Below are 21,331 nucleotides of genomic sequence, written 5' to 3'. Positions count from 1 at the left end.
CTGACACCAAAGGCCAGCCGGGTAATGAGGCCACTCAATAAACAGCCAGCTGAGTAATTTGCACTCCATTCTCACCTTTTAATACAAAGGGGGTGGTTTTTAAGTTCTTTTTGCTTAAAAGGCAATGCAATGCAGGGTGGGGAGAGAACAGTGTGGCCCTTCTTGGGAAACTTAGAGGTCCCAATAAGCTGTGGGATCACACAGCTGAACAACCCAGCGGCCTGGGACAGATGAAGTCACATATTTGGTGTATCCCAGATCAGATGCAGCAATTCATCCCAGATTTACAAAGAGGTTTTCTAGGTACTCTGCAAATATGTTGGTGGTGGTGTTTTAAATTAAAAGAGCACAAGACAGATTGTAAACCTGCTGGCAGAGAAACTAATACACAATGGGGGGAAAGGGGGGTAGGGTGGGAGGAGAGAGAGCAGGAAAAGGAGGAAATCCAGGCAACAATCCTTCATAAACAATAATTCTGTTTTTACAAATTTATTTTTAGCAGCCTCAAGTGCTATTTTTTATTTTTTAGCACAGTGGATTATAAATTATCCTAAATTACATAAAACATTACAGGGTGGATTTTATTAGAAAGAGGCTTTGAAACAGATGCTTTGGGAGAAAGGTTGATGTAAAAACGATTAGGTTTGGGGTTACATTTGAATGTGAAGTTATTAGACATTTTTACCTGGCCTACTGGTGAGCTTCAGGCTACCTTAAAATTTGATGTACAGGTAGTTTATATGAATTGTTAATTTCACAGGAAAACAGAAATTCTGTAGCATGGGTTCTTTTAGGTGTTACATATGTATTTTTATAAGGAATATAAACAGGGCTTTTTAAAGCCAGAACTCGCTGGAACTCAGTTCCAGCACCTCTCAGGTGGGTGCCATTGCCACTATAAGAGAACAAGCACCTCTTTTTCTAGAAAAATAGCACTGAATATCTATATATATAAAATGCAAGTGTCTCTGCGTCCAGTCCGTGTGTCTCTGGGTTTGCGCAACTGAGCATGTGCCCCAGGGACACAGGGATTGGATGGAGAGAGATCGGGTCACGAGCAGCGTCGGCAGTTTAAGCGGGGCGGTTGAATCGGAACGTTGGGGCTGCAGAGGACGAGGGGAGGCTGAAGAGGGAGGCCACGCTGCTGCTGTCGCCACTGAAAGCCGAGCCTCGAAGGCTAGCGGCCCAGGAACAGCGCAGAGCAGCCCGTCCGTGGAGCACCAACGTGGAAGAGCAGGAGACGCCACTGCCACGCTCCTGGAGCCTGAAGTACAACTTCATTTACTTTAGCCTCTCACAGAACAACTCACTACAAAGGTGAGAGGAATGTTAGGAGGCCGAGGCCGAGGCCGCCGCAATCCCCAGCCCCCCCCCCGCCTCCTCCTCCGAAAGGCAGGCTGAAAAGCCTGGGGAAAAAAGCTGAAAAGCCGGGGCCAGTGGGGGGAGCGGCCTTCTGTTGCTAGGGCCGCGGAGTTGGTTAGCAACGGCGAGGAGAGGCTGCAGGGTGCGCGCCCAGTCGTTAGGCAGCCTGGGTTTTTTATAAAAAAATAAAAACAAACGGAGCAACAAAACGCTGTCTTGGGGGGTGGGGGGTGGCAGAGGACACGCTCACCACTCCGAGCTGCTTCCCTCACGGGCCTCCTTGGCCAATAGCCGAGCGAGTATGGAACTCAGCCTCGGCAGCAATCCACAGCACGCCCCTCTTTCTCTTCGTCTAACAGGCAGACTGCTAAAACTCTTAAGGAAGCAGCATAGAGACAGCAGCCTCTTTCCCTTCTTCCTACCCTGAAAAGCCTGAAAAAAAAAAACTGAAAAGCCGGGGCCGGTGGAGAGAGCGGCCTTCTGTTGCTAGGGCCGCGGAGTTTGTTAGCAACGGAGAGGAGAGGCTGCAGGGCGCGCGCCCAGTCGTTAGGCAGCCCGAGTTTTTTTAAAAAAATAAAAACAAATGGAACAAAAAAAACGCTGTCTTGGGGGGGGGGTGGCAGAGGACACGCTCACCACTCCGAGCTGCTTCCCTCACGTGCCTCCTTGGCCAATCGCCGAGCGAGTATGGAACTCAGCCTTGGCAGCAATCCACAGCCCCCTCCCCTCTTTCTCTTCCTCTAAAAGGCAGACTGCTAAAACTCTTAAGGAAGCAGCATAGAGACAGCAGCCTCTTTCCGTTCTCCCCACCCTGAAAAGCCTGGGGGGGAAAACTGGCGCAAGGGGTTGTGGGGGCTGTAGTTCTCGAACTGAAAGGCATATGCACTCAAAGGTGGTTGGGTGGGTCGCTGCGCCCTCAAGGGAGGCATATTGCTCAGCTGGTAATTAAATACAAAATTTCATAGCGCTGCAGTCTGCTCCTATGCAGGCTTCCCAAAATCCCATGTATGCTTACCTGCAGTTAAGTCCCATTGTTTACTCCTGAGTAAGCATGCATGTTTACCACATATGTTCTAGCGCCCATTATTTTAATGGGCTTAAACCACTAGTAAGAACATAATTTGTCTATCACCCAGAATTACTGCATTTGTGTATTGCACTGTAAACTGTTGTATCTAATACTGCTTGCAACTAGCTAGAACATGTCAATACTTGTTTATATTGATGCTGTGAACTGCATACATATGCTAAAGTATTCAGATGTTAAGTGATTAGTTTTCATTAGGTTTCATTCAGTTCTCTAGTACCTAGTAAATGTGTTGTGTTGCTATAATGAGTAAGTGAAATACTTACTTTTGAAGTACTTTGATTGTCCTCATGTTTCTAGAATACCATGACAGTATGTTAATTGCTCAGTTTCCACTATGTGAGTGGAGAATTACCACTTAAAACTCAAGAAGCAAAATTTCCTCCCACTTGTGTAATTGGCAAACAAACTTTATTGTGGTATTAAGATAGGAGATGAAGACACACCATGGACCCCACATAGCCCGGCTGAAAGATGGATCTCAAAGAATGCAGTTTGCTGAACATATCATGAGCTTCCAATACAAAGGCCACCAGAATTTTGGGATTTTGCTGTGGATGACACCAAATATGAAAACCCTGCATCTGATGAGGAAGCTCAATGTGGAGAACAATTTGACAACATATTTGAAGGACCTGGTTCTTCAACAGAACTCCATTAGATAGCTCAAGGTGAGCTGAATGATCTTAATCTATCAAAGGCTTTTATCTACAAGATCACAAGGATGAAATCTCCTGCACAAAAAAAAATCTTATTTCAGAAAATGATGGGGGAATTTCCCAGGAATGCTTTTTCCCCAGGACGATGGCCTTGTATATTTCAACAACCTAATGGAAGCATTGGGACAACAACATAATCTGAATGATGGGTATTTGTCCATTTATTCCTCCAAACTCAGATTGAAAGCAGTGTTGCTCCACTTTGGCAATAGATACCCTCCTGTTCCTCTAGCTTATGCCGTCCATAAATTGTATGACAACACGTGATTTCTTCCAGAACACATTCATTTTAATAACTATGCTTGGCACATCTGCAGTGTTCTGAAAGTTATTGCACTCCTCCTTGGTTTACAAGAGGGATACACAAAATACTGTTTTCTTTCTGAGTGGGACAGCTAAGCTGGAGCACATGATTACTGTATATTTAGAAACATTGGCCACAACATCAAGCATTAATAACAGATCAAAGAAATCTTGCCAATGAACCCCTGGAAGAGATTGCTTTCCCTTGCTTTCCCTTTCCCTTCAAGGAAGGGATAATTGTGGGCCCAGAAATAATAAAAGACAATATATTTGATGATAGGTTCAATGAAGTTGAAGGCAGAGTGTGGAAAGCATTTAAATCCATCGTTACAAATTTTCTTGGAAATATTAAGGCCAAAAACTATGAAACAATTACCAGTGACCTTCTAGAAGCTTGTAAAGTTATGGGATGTAATAAGACTCTGGAAATTCATTTCTTTGATACACTTCTCAACCTCTTTCCACCCAACTTGGGTGCTGTTAGCGACAAACAAGGTGAGTGGTTTCACCAATATATTTCTGCCATGGAAAAGAGGTGCCATCGCAGGCTTGCGGATTTCTGCTGGTTCAGAAGAAAATATAGACATAAACAACAACAAAATTCTGGGCAAGTTCACAATTTAATAAAGACTCCTATTCACATGTATTTTTGCCTTGCTTACTTAAAAAAACCCTGTAGCAAAATAGTAGGGGTGACAGAGAATTCAAAGTCATTTCCAAGTTGAGCACTCTATTTTGTATAAAACACTATATTTTGGTATGTCACAACTTTTTCTGCTTTTTTGTCACAGTGTTTAGTGTTGTGATATTATACTTTATTATTATTGTACTCCTGTGACTAGACTTTGTGTGTTTGTGTGTTTTGGTTTTTTTTTTGCTGTAAATTGTTTCAGCACAGATGTATTTGTGGGAAATGTGGTATGTAAATAAACTATGACAAAAAATAGGCCACTCCATAACACAGTGGCTAAGAGACTGAGCTGCAAATGAGAAAATCCCCAATTCAAATCTTGCATAGACTTTGGTTCATTGCCTCCTGTTCAGTTGCAAAAAAAAAAAAAAATGGCAATCCCTTCCCAGGATCTACTACAATGGTTCCCAACTCCTTTTTACCTCCCCCCCATCCTTGCAATTTGCAAATACTTTCAGAAAGAACCCCTTCTGCTCCCATCTGAGCATCTAAAGCAGAAGGAGTGTGCAAAAGTGGTATTTGAAACAGCCTCCTCCTTCAGACATTGATGTTTAAAGGAGGAGACAAAGTGCTTCAAAAAGGCCTTTTGTAAAGGGCTTTGAGACAGCACACTTCCTTCAAATATTGGAGCAAGCAGGTGGGCAGGGGTGTCCCCCTTTGCCCTATCAGCTTGCTTAAAAGAGAGGGGGTACTGCTTCAAAGGGCAGTTTTGCCCCCAACAGGAGCACACAGGTTGACTTAAAGCTGCAAAGTGCTCTTTGAAACAGCCTCTCCACTCCTTTTAGCTTGTGGGTAACAGCAGAGGTGAATAATTCCCCCCTTCCCCCCCAGGAGCCCAGAGACTGATTTAAAGTGCCTGGGAAAGGAGGCAGCAGGAGGTTGATAACTTCATGGCTCCCAGGTTAGGAACCACTGATCTGCTCTACTGACCTGGAAGCAATGGAGTACAGATTTGGCTCCCCAACCCTCTCCACTTCCTTAGGCAGGAGGAAGAAAACTTCAGATCAGAGACTTGTTTGGAAATGGCAGGCCTCTCTCTGCCTCACAATAGATGGCACACTATTGCTCGGGGTTCAGGAGGAGAATGGTCGGTGGTTGATTGCAAACTGGTGGTTTCCGAGATTTCCGGATAGATTACCTGGTACTCACAAGTCCCTAACCCTATCTAAAAATGAATGCCTACAGGGTTATCCCTTCCCCCAGATCTGAAGTAAGGGTGCTATCTAATATTGCCCTCCCTTACAGGACTGTTGTAATGATTACAAATAATTACCTTTAGAGTCAGAGAAATGAAAAACTGGATGGCTAAGAAAATGGAATGGAGTATTGTGCAGAAGGGCATGATTTGCTGACTTGGAACTGTGAACAGGAGCGCTAGGCATTGCAATATTCTGTGTCTTGTCCCTCTGCAAATCAGCTACTGAAGGAGAGAGAAACAGCTTCAGCTCCTGCTTGTAAGCTTCCCAGGAGCACCCAGCTAGCCACTGCTGGAAATGAAGATGCTGGGCTAGATGGATTCAGATCAATCTTGTTAAGAAACTTGAACATTCTAAAGCAGGCATAGGCAAACTCGGCCTTCCAGATGTTTTGGGACTACAATTCCCATAATCCCTAGCTAACAGGACCAGTGTTTAGGGATGATGGGAGTTGTAGTCCCAAAACATCTGGCAGGCCGAGTTTGCCTATGCCTGTTCTAAAGCACTTTTTAAAGATAAGCACGCTGTTATTGTTTCAACAGCGTATGTGAATATGTGAATGCCAAATTGCAAGGGGTCACTCTTTTAAAAAAAAAAGTGGCAAGCATCAAGGAGGGTGGCAGCAAATTGTGATCAATTTGTGAATTAAATCAAAGAGCAAAAGAGACAGCTAAGTGGCCAATGGGCTGCCTCACTTAAGACTGCGGGGCGGGGGGAGGCTCACACAACTGAAAACTCCTCCAAGCATTCACATTCCTTACTTGCAGAAAACCAGCATATCATGATGAAAGCTAGGACATAACCTTCATCCCTGGTGCTTAGTTCTTTATCTGCATGGAGGAGATGGGGGTGCCTTCCATCACCTGAGCCCCCATCTGCAGTCTCAGATGGTGCAGCCCAGTCACAAACTTACTTTGTATTTCTCTCGTTACAGGTGTTGGTCTACCATAGTAAAAAAAATAATAATAAAAATCCTTCCAGTAGCACCTTAGAGACCAATTAAGTTTGTTCTTGGTATGAGCTTTTGTGTGCATGGTATCTGAAGAAGTGTGTATGCACACAAAAGCTCATACCAAGAACAAACTTAGTTGGTCTCTAAGGTGCTACTGGAAGGAATTTTTTATTTTTTATTTTGTTTTGTATTTCTCCTGTTTGTAAGAATTAGGCCTTTGAAGGGAGGAAGGAAGCACAAGCTGAACCATCAAGTCACACCCAGATTTGATTCTGCAGCAGCCATTCTGTATAAAGGGGAAGGAGGGATCATGCACAATTTTCCACATAGGGACAACAACAAAAAAGGTAGTCGAGTGACATTTTATCCAGAATGATAAAAAGGTTTGCTGAAAGGTTTTGCTGCTGCTGCTGCTGCTGCTGCTGCTGTTATTTCAAGGGGCTTAGTATGCTATCTTCACCAGTAATGGAAAGACATCCCCGGCACTTAACAGGCAGCATTGTATATTGCAGGCATTTAAAATATATGCTACAGGTGTCATTATGGGGGTTCTATTCTAGGAAAAATTGTGACAGCAAGGAAAGGAGTGGTTTAAATAGGCTTTCAAATGCAACACGCCTTATGGACACACAATGCCACAAGCGGAATCAGGCACCACACACAACTAGCATATTTGTTTTTGGAACAGTTGCACTGGGGCACAGAAAAGAGTAATTAATCCTACATAGCAACAGCGAAGTCATTCTCTGCGTATGGTTCATTTTTTAGCCAAAATGGCACCAACGGGCTTAGGTAAAGGTAAAGGGACCCCTGACCGTTAGGCCCAGTTGCGAACGACTCTGGGGTTGCGTGCTCATCTTGCTTTACTGGCCGAGGGAGCCGGCATACAGCTTCCGGGTCATGTGGCCAGCATGACTAAGCTGCTTCTGGTGAACCAGAGCAGCGCACGGAAACGCCGTTTACCTTCCTGCTGGAGCGGTACCTATTTATCTACTTGCACTTTGACGTGCTTTTGAACTGCTAGGTTGGCAGGAGCAGAGACCGAGCAATGGGAGCTCACCCCATCACGGGGATTCCAACCGCTGACCTTCCAATCGGCAAGCCCTAGGCTCAGTGGTTTAGACCACAGCATCACCCGTGTCCTTTGGGGAAATCAAACGTTTGTAGAAGTACCCCACCCCAAAAACGGAAGCAGGAAAACCCCCAAATGAAGACTGAGCATTCTTAAGAGTGCGTGGAATTCTGGCAGGCTGTTAGGGGAGGAAATGGAAAAGGAGGGAGGTGAATGGAGCATCTGAAGGCAGGGTGGCCATCATCCCAAACAGGAGGGCCCCATGCCACAACAATTTGCTGCAGATCCACAATTGTAGAAAAAAGAATTAGCGCCCCTGCTAGATGTCTTGGGTCATCATTACCATCACAAAGAAGAACAGTCAATTTAATCTTAATGTTAGGAACATAAGAAGCTGCCTTATACTGAATCAGACCATTGGTCTACCTAGTATCGCCTGCACTGACAGTAAGCAGCTCAACAAGGGTTCAGATCTTTCCTAGCCCTGCCTGGAGATCCCGTGGATCAAACCAGGGACTTTCTGCATGCAAAGCAGATGCTCCACCGCTGAGCTACACCCCTTTCCCCATGGCCATTTCATTATCACTTGCCATGTGGAACAAATGGCAGGGAAGACAGGGATGTTTATGATTTCCACTTTCAACTGGCTGGGAAACTGAAGCATGAAAATATTTATATTTCTTCAAATAAAAATGTTAATTTGGTCAAAGCTTTTCGTAATTGACCGCATAAACATATCCAGTGTCTGTGACCGAGCCCAGAAACGATTAAGGAAATGCAGCTCTGAATCACCACCATCTACCATACCTGACCACAACCCCAATGTCCATTGAAATGTTAGGATTATGCCAGTTCCCACAAACAAAACTGAGTTCCCAAAAAAACTGAGTACAGAAGACACTTCTCCAAATCACATGATTTAAGTTGCTCTATTCGGGATTTTGATCTGTATAGACCAGATATGAGGAACCCCAGGACATATATGCCCTCCCTCATGACTGCAAATAAAGCATTCCCTGTCATCACAGTTTGACCTCTAACAACAAGAAAGTTGAAAAACAACAGTAGCTATTATCACAGCACTTGCCATGCTTTCTACTCCATATTCAAGGGCAGGGATGACGAAGCAAGTACTCCCAGCCTGACACTGCTGGACTACAATACCCATCATCCCTGACCATTGGCCATGTTGGCTGTGGCTGATAGGAGTCAAAGTCCAAGAACATCTGGAGCATCTCCATCCGTGGTATACGAAGTAACATAGGAAACGGCCTTATACCAAGTTGAACAATTTGTCCATATAGCCCAATCTTGTCCACTCTGACTGTTGCTGTTCAGTATTTCTGGGAAACAAGATGATTACAATCGTTTGACAGAAGTGAACCCCCAAATAGGGCTCAAAACATACCAGCAGCAGCCCATCCACTAATTAATATTCCATCAGAATTTGGGGGAGAGGGAAAGAGTGAATGTTCTGGGAGCATCCAGTAACTACAACCACATCCACACCATTCGTTTTTTTAAAAATCACACACCAAAACACAAATACCGGTAATTTCCTTCAAATAATTCTGGACACTGTAGTTGTTCACCCCTGAAGAGTCACAGTTCTCAGCAAGCCTTAACAAACGACAGTGCCCAGAATTCTTTGAGGGAATAACTCAGGGGTCAGCAAACTTTTTCAGCAGGGGGCCGGTCCACCGTCCCTCAGACCTTGTGGGGGGCCGGACTATATTTTGAAGGGGGGGGGGAATGAACGAATTCCTATGCCCCACAAATAACCCAGAGATGCATTTTAAATAAATGCACACATTCTACTCATAACACCAGGCAGGTCCCACAAATAACCCAGAGATGCATTTTAAATACTGTAAAAGCGGATTCCTGGACCGTCTGCGGGCTGGATTGAGAAGGCGATTGGGCAGAATCTGGTCCCAGGGCCTTAGTTTGCCTACCCATGGAATAACTCAACAACTCTCAGCACTCTTCACAAACTACATTTCCCAGAATTCATTGCTTTAGACAGAAGCAGCTGTGAACTGGCTAAGAAACATGTAAGGGGCAGAATTGGGTGCTCTATGTTGAAGCACACTGTTCATTATTATTGTGCATCAGTATGCATTGTACTTTAAGAGTACAACAGCTCTCCCTCTGTCCACCACTGACATGTGGCCCCTGACAGATTACCTCTGAGGGAATATGGCCCTTGATATGGGTAACCCACCCCTGCAGCAGGGCATGAGAATCATATAATATTTTAAAATGCTGCTTCCTTAGTGGAGCAGTACTTTGCAATTTCTTGATATTCTCCTCTTTGAAACCAGAAGCGAGTAAGCTGTTATTCTCCAGATGTTGTTGTCCATTGAGACTGGCCATGCTGGCTGAGGCTGATGGGAAATGGAGTCCCAGAACATCCAGAAGGCTACATCTCTGTTCTGAACAGTTCTCTAATATTTCATCAAAACTTCTGGAGGAATGTGCCTTACAGCCCACTCCTATTGAGAAGTAGAGTAATTCTGCAGAGTTCAATGAGATTTGCATATAGGATTGTCTCTTTTATTTTGCTTCCCTGACCCTGATCTCTCTCCCTCTCCAACTTTTCAGTTGGGGAAGGGATGCAGCTCAGTGGTGGCAGAACATTTATTTTGCATGCAGAAAGTCGCCAGTTCACTCCCCAATGGCATCTCCGGGTGGGGCTGGGAAGGGCCCCGTCTGAAACCCTGCTGTGCTGCTGTCAGTCAACGTGGACAATCCTGAACTAGAGGGGTCAGTGGTCTGACTCGGTAGAAGGCAGCTCCCGACGTTCCTAAGTCTCTGAGGCTGCACCTTAGCCTTGCGTGGATGTACTGTGATATTTTTGCAAAATACCGTGCAGCTTCTATTAAAACTTTAGGCGACTTACAAAAACAAGTAAGACTAGTACAACCATTTTTAAAAAGAGCCGGCTCATTTAAAGGGGGGAGAGAAAGAGAGAGAGAGAGAGAGAGAGAGAGAGAGAGAGAGAGAATTCTAATGGCGGTATGAGTCTCCGTGTGTGCGTGTGTGTGTGTAGATTTTGTCCGCCTGTCATCAAAAACTTCTGCCGGACGCTGCAGCCGCTCTCCTGGTCACGTACGCTGTTTTCCTACCTCTCCCGTTCCTACACAAAAGGAGCCCCTGCCCCTGAAGTGACCCCGGCTCCTTATAATCCTGCCCCGATGCACCTCGCGCGCTCCAGCCCAGAATCAGGGGACCCCCGGTGCAGCAGCCCAATCTCCCTCTCCGAGAAACCCCCTCTCTCTTTGAGAGCTGTGGGCGAAGAGATCATAAGCGGAGGCGATGGGGGGGGGGGCGCCTGCTTGCCTTCCCGAGGACTTACTTTTATGCCTGCCGCTGCTCCAGCTCTGCTTGGCGATGCTGGGGCTTCGGATTATGGCCCGTCCGGCGGACTTGAGGGCGTCCATGCGCGCTGGTGTTGCTGCCGAGGCCGCCCGGACGACGACGACGACGCGCTCAGGGCTTTGGAACCGCCTCCAGAAACTCTCTGAAAACTTTTCTTTCCCCTTTCCCTCTGCGCGCGCGGCCCGGCTCGCCCCTCCTTCCTGCCCGGCTCGCTCCTCCTTCGCCGGAGGGAGGCGAGGGATGAAGATCGCGGGAGGGCGAGCGAGGGAGGCGGCCCGGACGACGCCAGAGTCTCTCTCTCTCTCTCGGGGTTAAGAGGGCATTGCCAGCTGGCGCGCAAAGCAGCCGTGCGCCGGTGCCAGGCGGCGAAAGGCACCTCTCGCGCCGGGCCTGCTGCACGAGCAACGAGCTCGGAGAGGAGGGAGGGGGCGGGAACAGGTCCAACAGGCGATCTCGGCTCTCCGGGGCCTCCTCGCAACCTGTGGCCGCTCCTGTCATCCTCCCAGGACAGATGGCCGCCTTTTCGAAACTTCCGCTGCTCCCGTGCCTTTAATAACAGCGTACACAGGCAGCTAAGCGAAACGCGCACAGCGAGGGCGCGCGCGGAGTTTGGCCTACTCTGCCCCGCCGGATTCTATCTAGCAGGGCGTCAGCGAGGCGGCGGGTTTCTGCCCTACTTCAGCCGTTAAGCAGCGCCGCAATGGTGACTAAAAAGCTGGGTTGGTGCGGGCGAGGAGGCTATCCAAATGCCCTTAAAAATATCACAAAATACCAAAAAAAATAAATTACAACATCTCGAGCAAGTTTTGCATTCATGAGAATGCCTCTATTGGTAAAATTGTATAAGGAAAGTTTCATAAAATTCCGACCAAAAGCCTTAAGATAATTTGTACCTCTGCCATAAATTGCATCTGTTGCTATGTACACAATACTTTCCCCCATAAAAGGTTGTTTCCAGTCCATACCATATTTACTGCATTAATTTGATGCATTAATTGCCCTTAACACTACGGTGAATAATTGAGCGTTTAGAAATGAGTAAAACATTAATCGAGAGTATCCGACTGAAAGAGATAATCCCTATATAAATATCAGTGTTATGAGTTGGGGGTGGGGGTGGGGGTGGGGACAGGCAGTAGGCAGAGACCCTTCTAATTTCTGGATCCAGCAAGTGTTAAAAGTCCAAGCAAGGATTCAAATCCCTGGAATAGGCAGGCTAGCTTCCTGGTGAGGTAATGGCCTAAGTATGGGTCATTAAGGTAACAAAGGTCTGTGGCAGACATAAAATGGGTGGGTCCCCCTTCCTTGCTGGTAGTTAGAAAAACAGGCCAGAGTTGAGGTATGTGAGCTAGAAGCCAGAAGCAGCAGTCTGGGAACTTAGAGAGACAGAGCAATGCTTGATTTCTGTTTGAATCCAAGGTTGCGACTATGGAAGAAGCAAGACCCTTTGGGACATAGCTGCCAACCCTCCCTGCTGTTTCCCAATGCTATAATAAGGGAATTTCCCGCAAAAAAGGGAAAGGTTGACAGCTATGCTTTGGGAATGTTAATGCTGTGAACCCCTCCATTGTTGACTCAGGTTGTAGGTATGTGTAAATAAACCATAAAGACACCACAGTCTCTGCTGTGCCTCATCTTGCACCACTGGGAGATTGGGGTGGTGTGCAACAATATTCAATACTGTATGCTATTGTGTATAATTTTTCTAGTTTTATGCTACTTCAATCTATATGTCACCTAATAATGTATGTGGATTAATCACACCTTCCACTTTGTTGTTCCAGTACCAAAAGAATACACTCCATTTCTCAATAAACTTCTTTTTGCCAACTCTTTCAGACCCATAGCATACTTGTCAATTTAATCATGTGTAAGCTGTACTCCCAATTCTTGTTATTCAGATTTCTGTAGGAGGACCTGGTTTTTCCATTCCTGACATACAGCTGCTTGGGCTACTGTTAATGGTCCATTTTCTCAATATCTCTCTGAAGTTCAACTCCTTGAAGACATTCATACCTGTACAGTATACCGGTAACTATTATATAGAGATGGAGCGACTCTCCTATGAGGAAAGGCAGCAGTATTTGGCACTCTTTACTTTAGAACAAGGGCGAGTAAGAGGCGACAAGATAGAAATTTATAAAATGATGCATCACATTGAGAAAGCAGATAGGGGAATTTTTCCCCCTCCCTCTCTCATAACACTAAAACTTTTGGACATCCAAGGAAGCTGAATGTTAAGAGGATTCAGGACAGATAAAGTACTTCAGAGAGCACATAGACTGTGGAACTCCCTCAGGAAGCGGTGGCCACCCACTTGGGTGGCTTGAAAAGAATATTGGATAAACTCGTGAAGGATAAGGCTATCCATGGCTATTGCCCACGATGGTTATGCTGCTTCCACATTTGGCGGCAGTCAGAGGCGTAGCTAGGGGAGTGGGGCACACTGGGCGCCACACCACAGGGCTGGCACTTAACGCAGGGCCTGCCACACATCTCTCCTGGGAAACGGCAGCTGAGAGGGAGGCGGCGGGCAGACTCCCTGCAAACAACGCGGGCCTGAAGGGTGCTGGAGCGGCTCGGGCACTGGGATTCCATGCCCCCTGCCTGCCCAAGCGGCTAGCTACGCCACTGGATTCAGTACAGTCATACCTTGGGTTACGTACGCTTTGGGTTGCGTACTTTTCAGGTTACGAACTCCGCAAACCCGGAAGCGCAACCTGACGCGCTCGCGATTTGTGCATGCGCAGAGCGTTTTTAGCGGGGTTTTTTGTTTTATCGTTCTGCGCATGCGCAGAACAAATTGTTCGGGTTACATACTGTAACCCGGAACGGATTAAGTACATAACCCGGGGTACCAATGTAATGCTTCTGAATGCCAGTTGCTGGAAACCTCTGAAGGGAGATGGCTCTTGTGGGTTTCCTATTGGCATCTGGTTGGCCACCATGAGAACAGGATGCTGGACTAGATAGACCACTGGCCTGATCCAGCAAGCTCTTATGTTTTGGTAATTTACACCCTATAATAATAATAATAATAATATTTTTTTACCAAGACTGAGTCCTAGTGTTTGCGTGAGCTTTGGGAAGCACATCCAAAAAAAAAAAAAAAACACCCTAAAAAACCCCACCAGAATTCTCCAGAATAGGTTTGATACTTGTATATCATGCCTTTGTCCCAAGGAGATGAAGGTGCCATACTCTACAGGTCACATTGACACCATACATTTAAAGCCCTCTTATAATACTTTCAACTGTCATGGCTTCCCACAAAGAATCACGGGAAGTGTACCGGTAATTTAAGGGCGCTGGAATTTGTAACTGTGAGCAGTGCTTTAAATGTCTGGTGTCGATGCAACCCCCACTCGTCTCCTGAGTCCTGACCCCTTTTGTCCTGACAACAACCATTTGAGGCTGGATTTTAAACAAAATGGGAGAGAGAAGAGGGGAAATGTTGATGCCCTCCAGGCTGCAGTTAGCTGGAATGCAGGTGGCGCATCCGGCAGATTTAATTAGATTAGACCCTGCCAGGAGCAAAACTTACCAGGTTGCACACTAAGGGCTGCTTAGGAAGGAAGAAACTAGAATAAATGGTCCTATTTTATATGAAAATGGATGTGTGTGTGTGTGTGTTGCTCAAATCTATCCCCAGCTGTAAGCACAACACACTGTTCCCTCATAAGGTAGTGGCTAAACAAAAATGTTGCGCATTAGATTTTGGATAGGTCGCTCTGTCCTTATTTGGTCTCAACAAAGAAATGTCACACAAGTCTGCTACTGCCTCTCACATTTTGCAACCTTTTGGCCCTACTATTAAGAGTGTTGTTGTTTTTGCTCTGTGTGTGTGTGTGATAGCTGTCAACCTCCCTTTTTTGCGGGAAATTCCCTTATTATAGCATTGGGAAACAGCAGGGAGGGTTGACAGAGGGAGAGAGAGATCCATTTACTGAGGAGAACACTGACAACCATGGTTCACTAATCCATTATCTAGAAGCTTCCAGACGGCTGCAATGTACTGTCCTTTAAGAGTGTGGCAAAAGTGCAGTTAGTGCAGAATGTGACTGCTAACTGGGACTGGGTGTTAATGACCCTATTATGCTTGTGCTGTCCTCCTCAGCGGCAGCGGTGCAGCAAGGTCAGGGCTCCCCTCTTTTTTCTCCTTCCTCTTGCTCTCTCTTCCGTCTCCTTCTCCTCTCCTCCTTCTCACTGCATCAGGGTTTTTACTGGCCCCGGAGTGTCGCTGGGCAGTTGGCTGGGTGGCCAGGCACTCTCACTCCCAGCTCGATATGGGTTGCAGGGGGGGGGGTTCCCAGCAGTTCCCCCAGTTGACAAGCCGGGCGTCCCCGGTTCCCCCTCAGTAGTGGCAGTCTCAGCAGGCCGGAGCCAGCCTGGCCTGCCATTTTGCCTCGCCGGAACTCCCCATATGATGTTTCTTGTGCTGTTGAACCAATCACACAACATTCATTCCCTACTAATAAATCTACAACACTTAAAATATAAATCCGGGGACATTAAATAAAATCCGGGGACATTCTGGGGACGGATTTTGTCTGGGGACAGATTTGTAAATCCGGGGCCGTTCCCCGGGAAATGGGGACATCTGGTAACCATAAGTTACAATAATTTTTGAGTTTTGGAGCTTTTTAAGGCATTTTCCAGGACATTTGCCCAATTTCCGAAAAATAATCCAGGACGTCATTTTTTGAGGCGAATTCCAGGACAATGTCCTGGAAAATCAGGACGTATGGCAGCCCTAGTAGTGCCAGAGCTGTGGAATGCACCCCCCGCTAGAAAAGTCTGCCTGGCATCTAAGGTATTAGTCTTTCCGTGCCATGTTAAATGTCTTTTTATTTTCCTGAGCTTTATAGATGCATTTTTGATCCTGCTGACTGTTGTGTGCTGCTTAAACAAAAAAGAAGTTGTGGCTTTTATTTTATTTTTATTTTGCATTTACGTCCTTTCTGTAAACCACCCTGCGAATGTGACACATGGGCAGTATAAAAATTCATGCAAGAAATAAACCTTGCATCTGAGTATGGGGGCTGCTGCTCACAAAAAAACAACAACATCTGCAACAATACATCTTTCAGCAGGCCAGAAACTAAGTTTGCAGGTGGTCCCAGCAAGGAGCCCTCGCGTACCCCCCTCCAGGGCACTATGGCAGTCCCGTCCCGTCCCCAACAAATTACCTGTGGGTAGGCAGCAGTGAGAGACTGCTACAGTCTCCCCACTCAGGCAGGTATAAAGAAAGTGGATAAAGGTAAGTTTTTCTCCCTCTTAATTCTAGAACTTGTGGATGTCCAATGAAGATGCATGTTGAAAGAAAGTACCGTATTTTTCTGTGTATAAGACTAGGGTTTTTTCCCTAAAAAATAATGTCAAAAATTAGGGGGCGTATTATACACAGATACATCTCCCCCCCATTTTCTTAAATCTGGGCCCCCAAAATAGGGGGTGTCTTATACATGGGGGGGAGTCTTATAGATGGAAAAATACGGTACTTACTCAATGTGGGCTTCTCATGGACATCTAGGTGGGCACTGTGAGGGCAGTGTTGGGCTACGTGGGTCTTTGGCCTGATCCAGCCAATTCTTCTGATTTCATTTCGTTTCACTTTTAATTTGTATATTACTATTCACAAGGTGGTTTGCAAGCTGAAGAAACAACAAAATACACAGCAAAGATCACATACCTTATAACAATCAGTCAGTAGGGCATGAGACTTAATCTCAGGGTTGTGGGTTCGAGCCCCACACTGGGCAAAATATTCCTGCATTGCAGAGGGTTGGATCAGATGACTTTCATGGTCCCTTCCAACTGCACAATTCTATGACTATTCTAATACAAAAAAGTCATAGTAAAACATAACTCTAAAATAAACAACTTATATCAAATAATGTTCGGCAATCTATTAGAATATAATAATACACAATAAAATTAAATACCAGCAAATAATAATTAAACGGAAAGTCACTCTTAACAAATACACTAAATAATTACTGAACTGTGATCAATAAAAATAGAAGCAAGTCACAATGCTTAAATACCACAATACATACAAAATCATGTAACAGGATCAAACTGAGAAACAAAGGTGGAATCTAGACACATATTTTTAAAAAAACGCTGTGAAAATGCTTTTTAAAAAAACACGGTTTGAAAAAAAAAATGTATCAAATTTGCCATAGCTCACCATCACCATCTAGTGTCCCATTTGTATATTGCACTTTACAACACACTTAGAATGTTTTATTTGTAGTTGTATAGATGAGTCCTTTGGACACACAATTCATTATATATGTATGTATGTGTGTGTGTGAGTGTATATATATATATATATATATATATATCGGTCTGGAAAAGGTTTCTAGGGCTAGATGGTGGAGGTAGAGGCAGGGGTGGAAAAATCCATTGCCTGATGGCCAGCCCAAAGTCTCTCTCCCCTTATGTTCTTATGGGGAATGTTGTCAGATTAAATGGTTTCAAGGAAGATCACAGCTAAACATTTTTGTCCTGCCAGGCAGTTAGGGATGGCTCAGTTGGTATTGTTGGGCAATAGGGGCATGCCAGAAATTGTTTTACTGCTATCTTTTTTTGTTCATATATACCGTATTTTTCGCTCCATAGGACGCACTGGACCATAGGGCGCACCTCATTTTTAGAGGAGGAAACAAGAAAAAAATTTTTTTTCTGGTTTTCCTCCTCTAAAAGCCCTGTTTTGTTTTGTTTTGCTTTTTTTTGAGGATCAGCTAAAAGTTTTGCAGCTTTTTTGCAAAGGGAAAAGCCCTGGCTTTTTTGAGGATCAGCTAAAAGTTTTGCAGCTTTTTTGCAAAGGCAAAAGCCCTTTTTTAAGGATTAGCTAAAAGTTTTGCAGCTTTTTTTGCAAAGGGAAAAGCCCTGGGGGGGTTTTGGGGGGGGGTTGAGGATCAGCTAAAGGTTTTGCAGCTTTTTTTGCAAAGGGGGAAAAGCAAAGCTCCTTTTGCAAAGGGGGAAAAGCAAAGAGGAAAAGCCCCATTTTTATGGGGTTTAACTCACATTTCTGAAAAATCTTAAGGAAAGAGAGCCTTTCTACTGTTGCCAGACAGATAATCTAATCAGCCAGTCACATGTCCTGGGGAAAAAAACAACCTCCCTCTGCAGCACATTCAACAAAGGAGGGCGGGGCTGAAAGGGAGCCGGGACTCTTATCTCTCTCCCGATCTCTTGCTGATCAGCTGCTGAGCAGGGTCCTTTCAACACTCCCTTTTCTCTTTGTAAATTAAATAGCACAATCTGCTTTTGGCCCCTGGGCAATTCAGCTCCAGGGACCACCATTCGCTCCATAAGACGCACAGGTATCTCCCCTTACTTTTCAGGAGGAAAAAAGTGCGTCTTATGGAGCGAAAAATACGGTAAACTACACTTTCATATAAATGACCAGAAGGGGGAATAAAGACTAAGAAACACAGTAGTACAGTGCCACTGTTAAATGCTGGCTTTAGGATTTAAGACTGGGTTTGATTTATTTAATAACTTTAACAGTGTGTGCGTTTGACTCCCAATATAGCACTGTTAATTGCCTTGAGGATTCATTACTGGCTGAGATGGGAGAGTAGAACGTTAATTAAATTAAACAAATAAAACTTCCAGGCATGATAAAACTCCTTGTTAAAAGTTCAGCACTGGAAATATGTTGAGTACTGTATGTGCATTCTGCCTTGTGCCCATAAAATACCTGGCATACCTGTTTCTGACAGAGGAGGGGGTCAATGCTTCATCACACCTTGACAAAGCGCACTCTAGGCAAGGGAGGCTGGTAATCTTGCCAGATAGCAACCATCTCAGTGAGTTTGGTTCCCTTTGGAAGTCACTGGATGTTCATTGGTATTTTGTAATATTTGCATTCATTTACAAATATACAGGTTGTACTTAGGTGGAGGAGCACAGCTTAATTGCTCTAATAGCTATTTCATATCAATCTCTGGGGCAAGGGTTGCTAACCTTTGGGGGCCTGTGACGCTTTTGGAATTTTGAGAAAGTGCTTTGGGGGCATAACATAAGCACAACTAAAAGGGCAGGTGTGGGGAAAGGGAACTCATAGACCCACTGCTTATTTTCTGGGGGTACACAGGGGTACACATACCCCTAAACATTTTGTGAATCTAAGTTTGGCCTCATTGAGGGGCAGTATTTCAATATGAGTAGGAAAATGAAAGTACCCCTAAACTTTTTTTTTAAAGAAAAAAAAGCACTGCATAGACCCCAAATGTTATGGGAAAAATGGGCCATCCCGTTTTCTCATGCAAGAGCACAGAGACCAGTGCTTTCCCCCTCCCAAAATAATGTTTAGGGGTACTCTCATTTTCCTACTCATATTGAAATGCTGCCCCTCAATGAGGCCAAATTTAGATTCACAAAATGTTTAGGGGTATGTGTCCCCCCAGAAAAAAAAGCACTGACAGGGAATGTTTTGGGTGATTTCACACAGCTCCCCCAAACACACATTTTGAGGTGCTGTGCAAGCACGGCCCCCAAAAAGCACGTCTTTGGGGTTCTGTGTTCTCACACAGGTCATATGACTTGCATGAGTGGGAAGACACACATCCAGGTTTTGGGATTCAAGATGTTGGAGGGCATGGGAACTCAGTAGGGAAGGTGGGGACAAAACTAAAATGAGTTGGCTCCGCCTCTCATTGAGTTCTGGCTGCACCTACTGTTGGCCTCTCTGCTTTTCTCCCACCAGTGTCCATGGGCACCAGACACCGCTGATGGGAAGCTAGGCAGGCCACCTGCCCACACAACTCAGCGCACAGCGACTTGTGAGGCAATATCTTAACTTACCTTGAGATGCCCCAAAGCAGAAAAAAACAGAACCAACCTTGAACCAGGCCTGTCCAGGCTCCTGTGTGGAGCTGCACTGTTTCAGAAGGGCTGCCTCAGAAAATCCCAAAAATCATAGCTGCCCATGCTGTATTTCAGAGCTTCCACTACTTTCCAAAGCACCCTTGTGGAATAGCATCTGGCAGATGGAGAGCCTGCTCACTCGTAGCGAAGTCGATATTGTTTCTCTAGGTCACAACAACACTGGCCGCCTACGATTCCGTGCACCAGACTTCCCCAGCTGGTTTCATGGATGTCTGGGAACAAACAAAACATCACCAGCTGATTACCACTGCCGGCCATTTTGCGGCTGCCAGCAGCTGACCACGTCCAGATTGATTGTGAGGAGCAGCAGAGAAACAATCTCCATGCAGTGGGCGGTTTGTGTAGCAGTGATTTATACTCCCTCGACTCTCCTCCGTTTTCACCTCCCCTTTTGCAGTTTTATGTGTTTTGGCCTCATCATTAGCTAAATATATCATCTCCCTGTTTACTTGGAGAGCAGGTGCTTTGATTCTTTTCAAGCCGTCGCTTCTCTCTGCGCCTGCCTCTGCCTCTCTTTTCCCAGCTCCCCCTTTTCTCCTGCAGATGTTTGACAAAATTGGTCACTGGTCAGAAAGAATAGGAAGCAATGCCGCCTGCCACCTTGGTGGCACCCACAGCTCCCAGAGCATCCAACCGCTCTGTGGGGCTCTTCTTGCTGCCAACTCACCCGTGACCTTTTAGCTCGCTTTAAGGTGTGCGCCTTGTACTTGATGCTTCAGAGGTTTCGTGTGGGTTTTTTCCACCCCCGCCTCCAGAGGATGAGCCTCAGCTGCGCTGTTTCTTCTCCTGTTGATATCCCACCCCCCGAAATGTACTGATGCTGCCACCATCAGTATTGTTTTTCATTCCCCCCCCCCACTCCCTTGTATGGCACAAGTAGAAGGCTGCAGAAACAAATTGAATCCAAGCTCAGAAAATAACAACAGGTGAGCTCTGAGTAAAAACTCCTCTGCTCTGCTTATTAAATGCAGGAGGCGAGGGAAGGTTTCCAGGGTAAGGGCCGCGTTCCTTTCTGAACAACCTTCTGAGGGCCACATGCCAGTGGTGGGCAGTGCCAGAAGCAAAAGCTTTGGCTTGTTACCTTTGGACAATAGGCTGTTATCTATGCAGTCACACACCTCTCTCTACTCTCCATTCAGCCAAGCAGGCTGGCATTATTTGAGTTCAAGGATTATTCCAACCAGGCAAAAGCACCCCAGATGTGAAGCAGGACCAATGAAGGGCGTGGCCTGGGGAGAGTTCCAAGGGCCATAGAAAGAGTCCTGGAGGGCCACATTCAGCTTGCCAGCCTGAGGCTCCCTGCCTCTGAAATTGCCCTGAAGAAGGGCCACCTGAAACATTTCACTCTGAACTGCCTAACCTTCCAGATTTGGAATAAATCCTGCTCCCTCGCCTTGTTGTGCCACATTGCTTTTGGGAGCATCCTTTCTCCCCTGGATGTTTACTTCTCTCCTGACCATATTGAATATGCCAGCTCAAGCGCTAATGGTGTGTGGGTGCAGCAGAACATATTTCTCCATCGTGTCATAGCAGTTTGAAGTTGGGAGACCGTGACAAAGACACGACAACAGGCCTGGAGAGAGCAGAAATCAATCAAGGCTGTCCCCCTCCAGCCTCTCCCCACGAGCACCCGATTAGCATTTTTAAAAGCAGCTATGTGAAGA

At 45.7% G+C, this 21,331-nt stretch overlaps 1 protein-coding gene across 1 annotated transcript in view; it reads right to left on the bottom strand.

Moving 5' to 3' along the window:
- Positions 1–11,014, bottom strand: part of LDLRAP1 (low density lipoprotein receptor adaptor protein 1) — a 63,203-nt gene extending 52,189 nt beyond the window's left edge. Inside the window, exon 1 of the mRNA XM_033157798.1 lies at positions 10,741–11,014. Within this exon, the coding sequence (XP_033013689.1) occupies positions 10,741–10,825 (85 nt within the window). The 5' untranslated portion in view covers positions 10,826–11,014. The remainder of the gene's footprint in view (positions 1–10,740) is intronic.
- Positions 11,015–21,331: the final 10,317 nt, after the last annotated feature.

The sequence above is a fragment of the Lacerta agilis genome, chromosome 8 (genome assembly GCF_009819535.1).
Source record: "Lacerta agilis isolate rLacAgi1 chromosome 8, rLacAgi1.pri, whole genome shotgun sequence".
Classification (NCBI taxonomy): domain Eukaryota; kingdom Metazoa; phylum Chordata; class Lepidosauria; order Squamata; family Lacertidae; genus Lacerta; species Lacerta agilis.
Note: the sequence above shows the minus strand (reverse complement) of the source record. Positions and strands in the feature narration are given on the sequence as shown.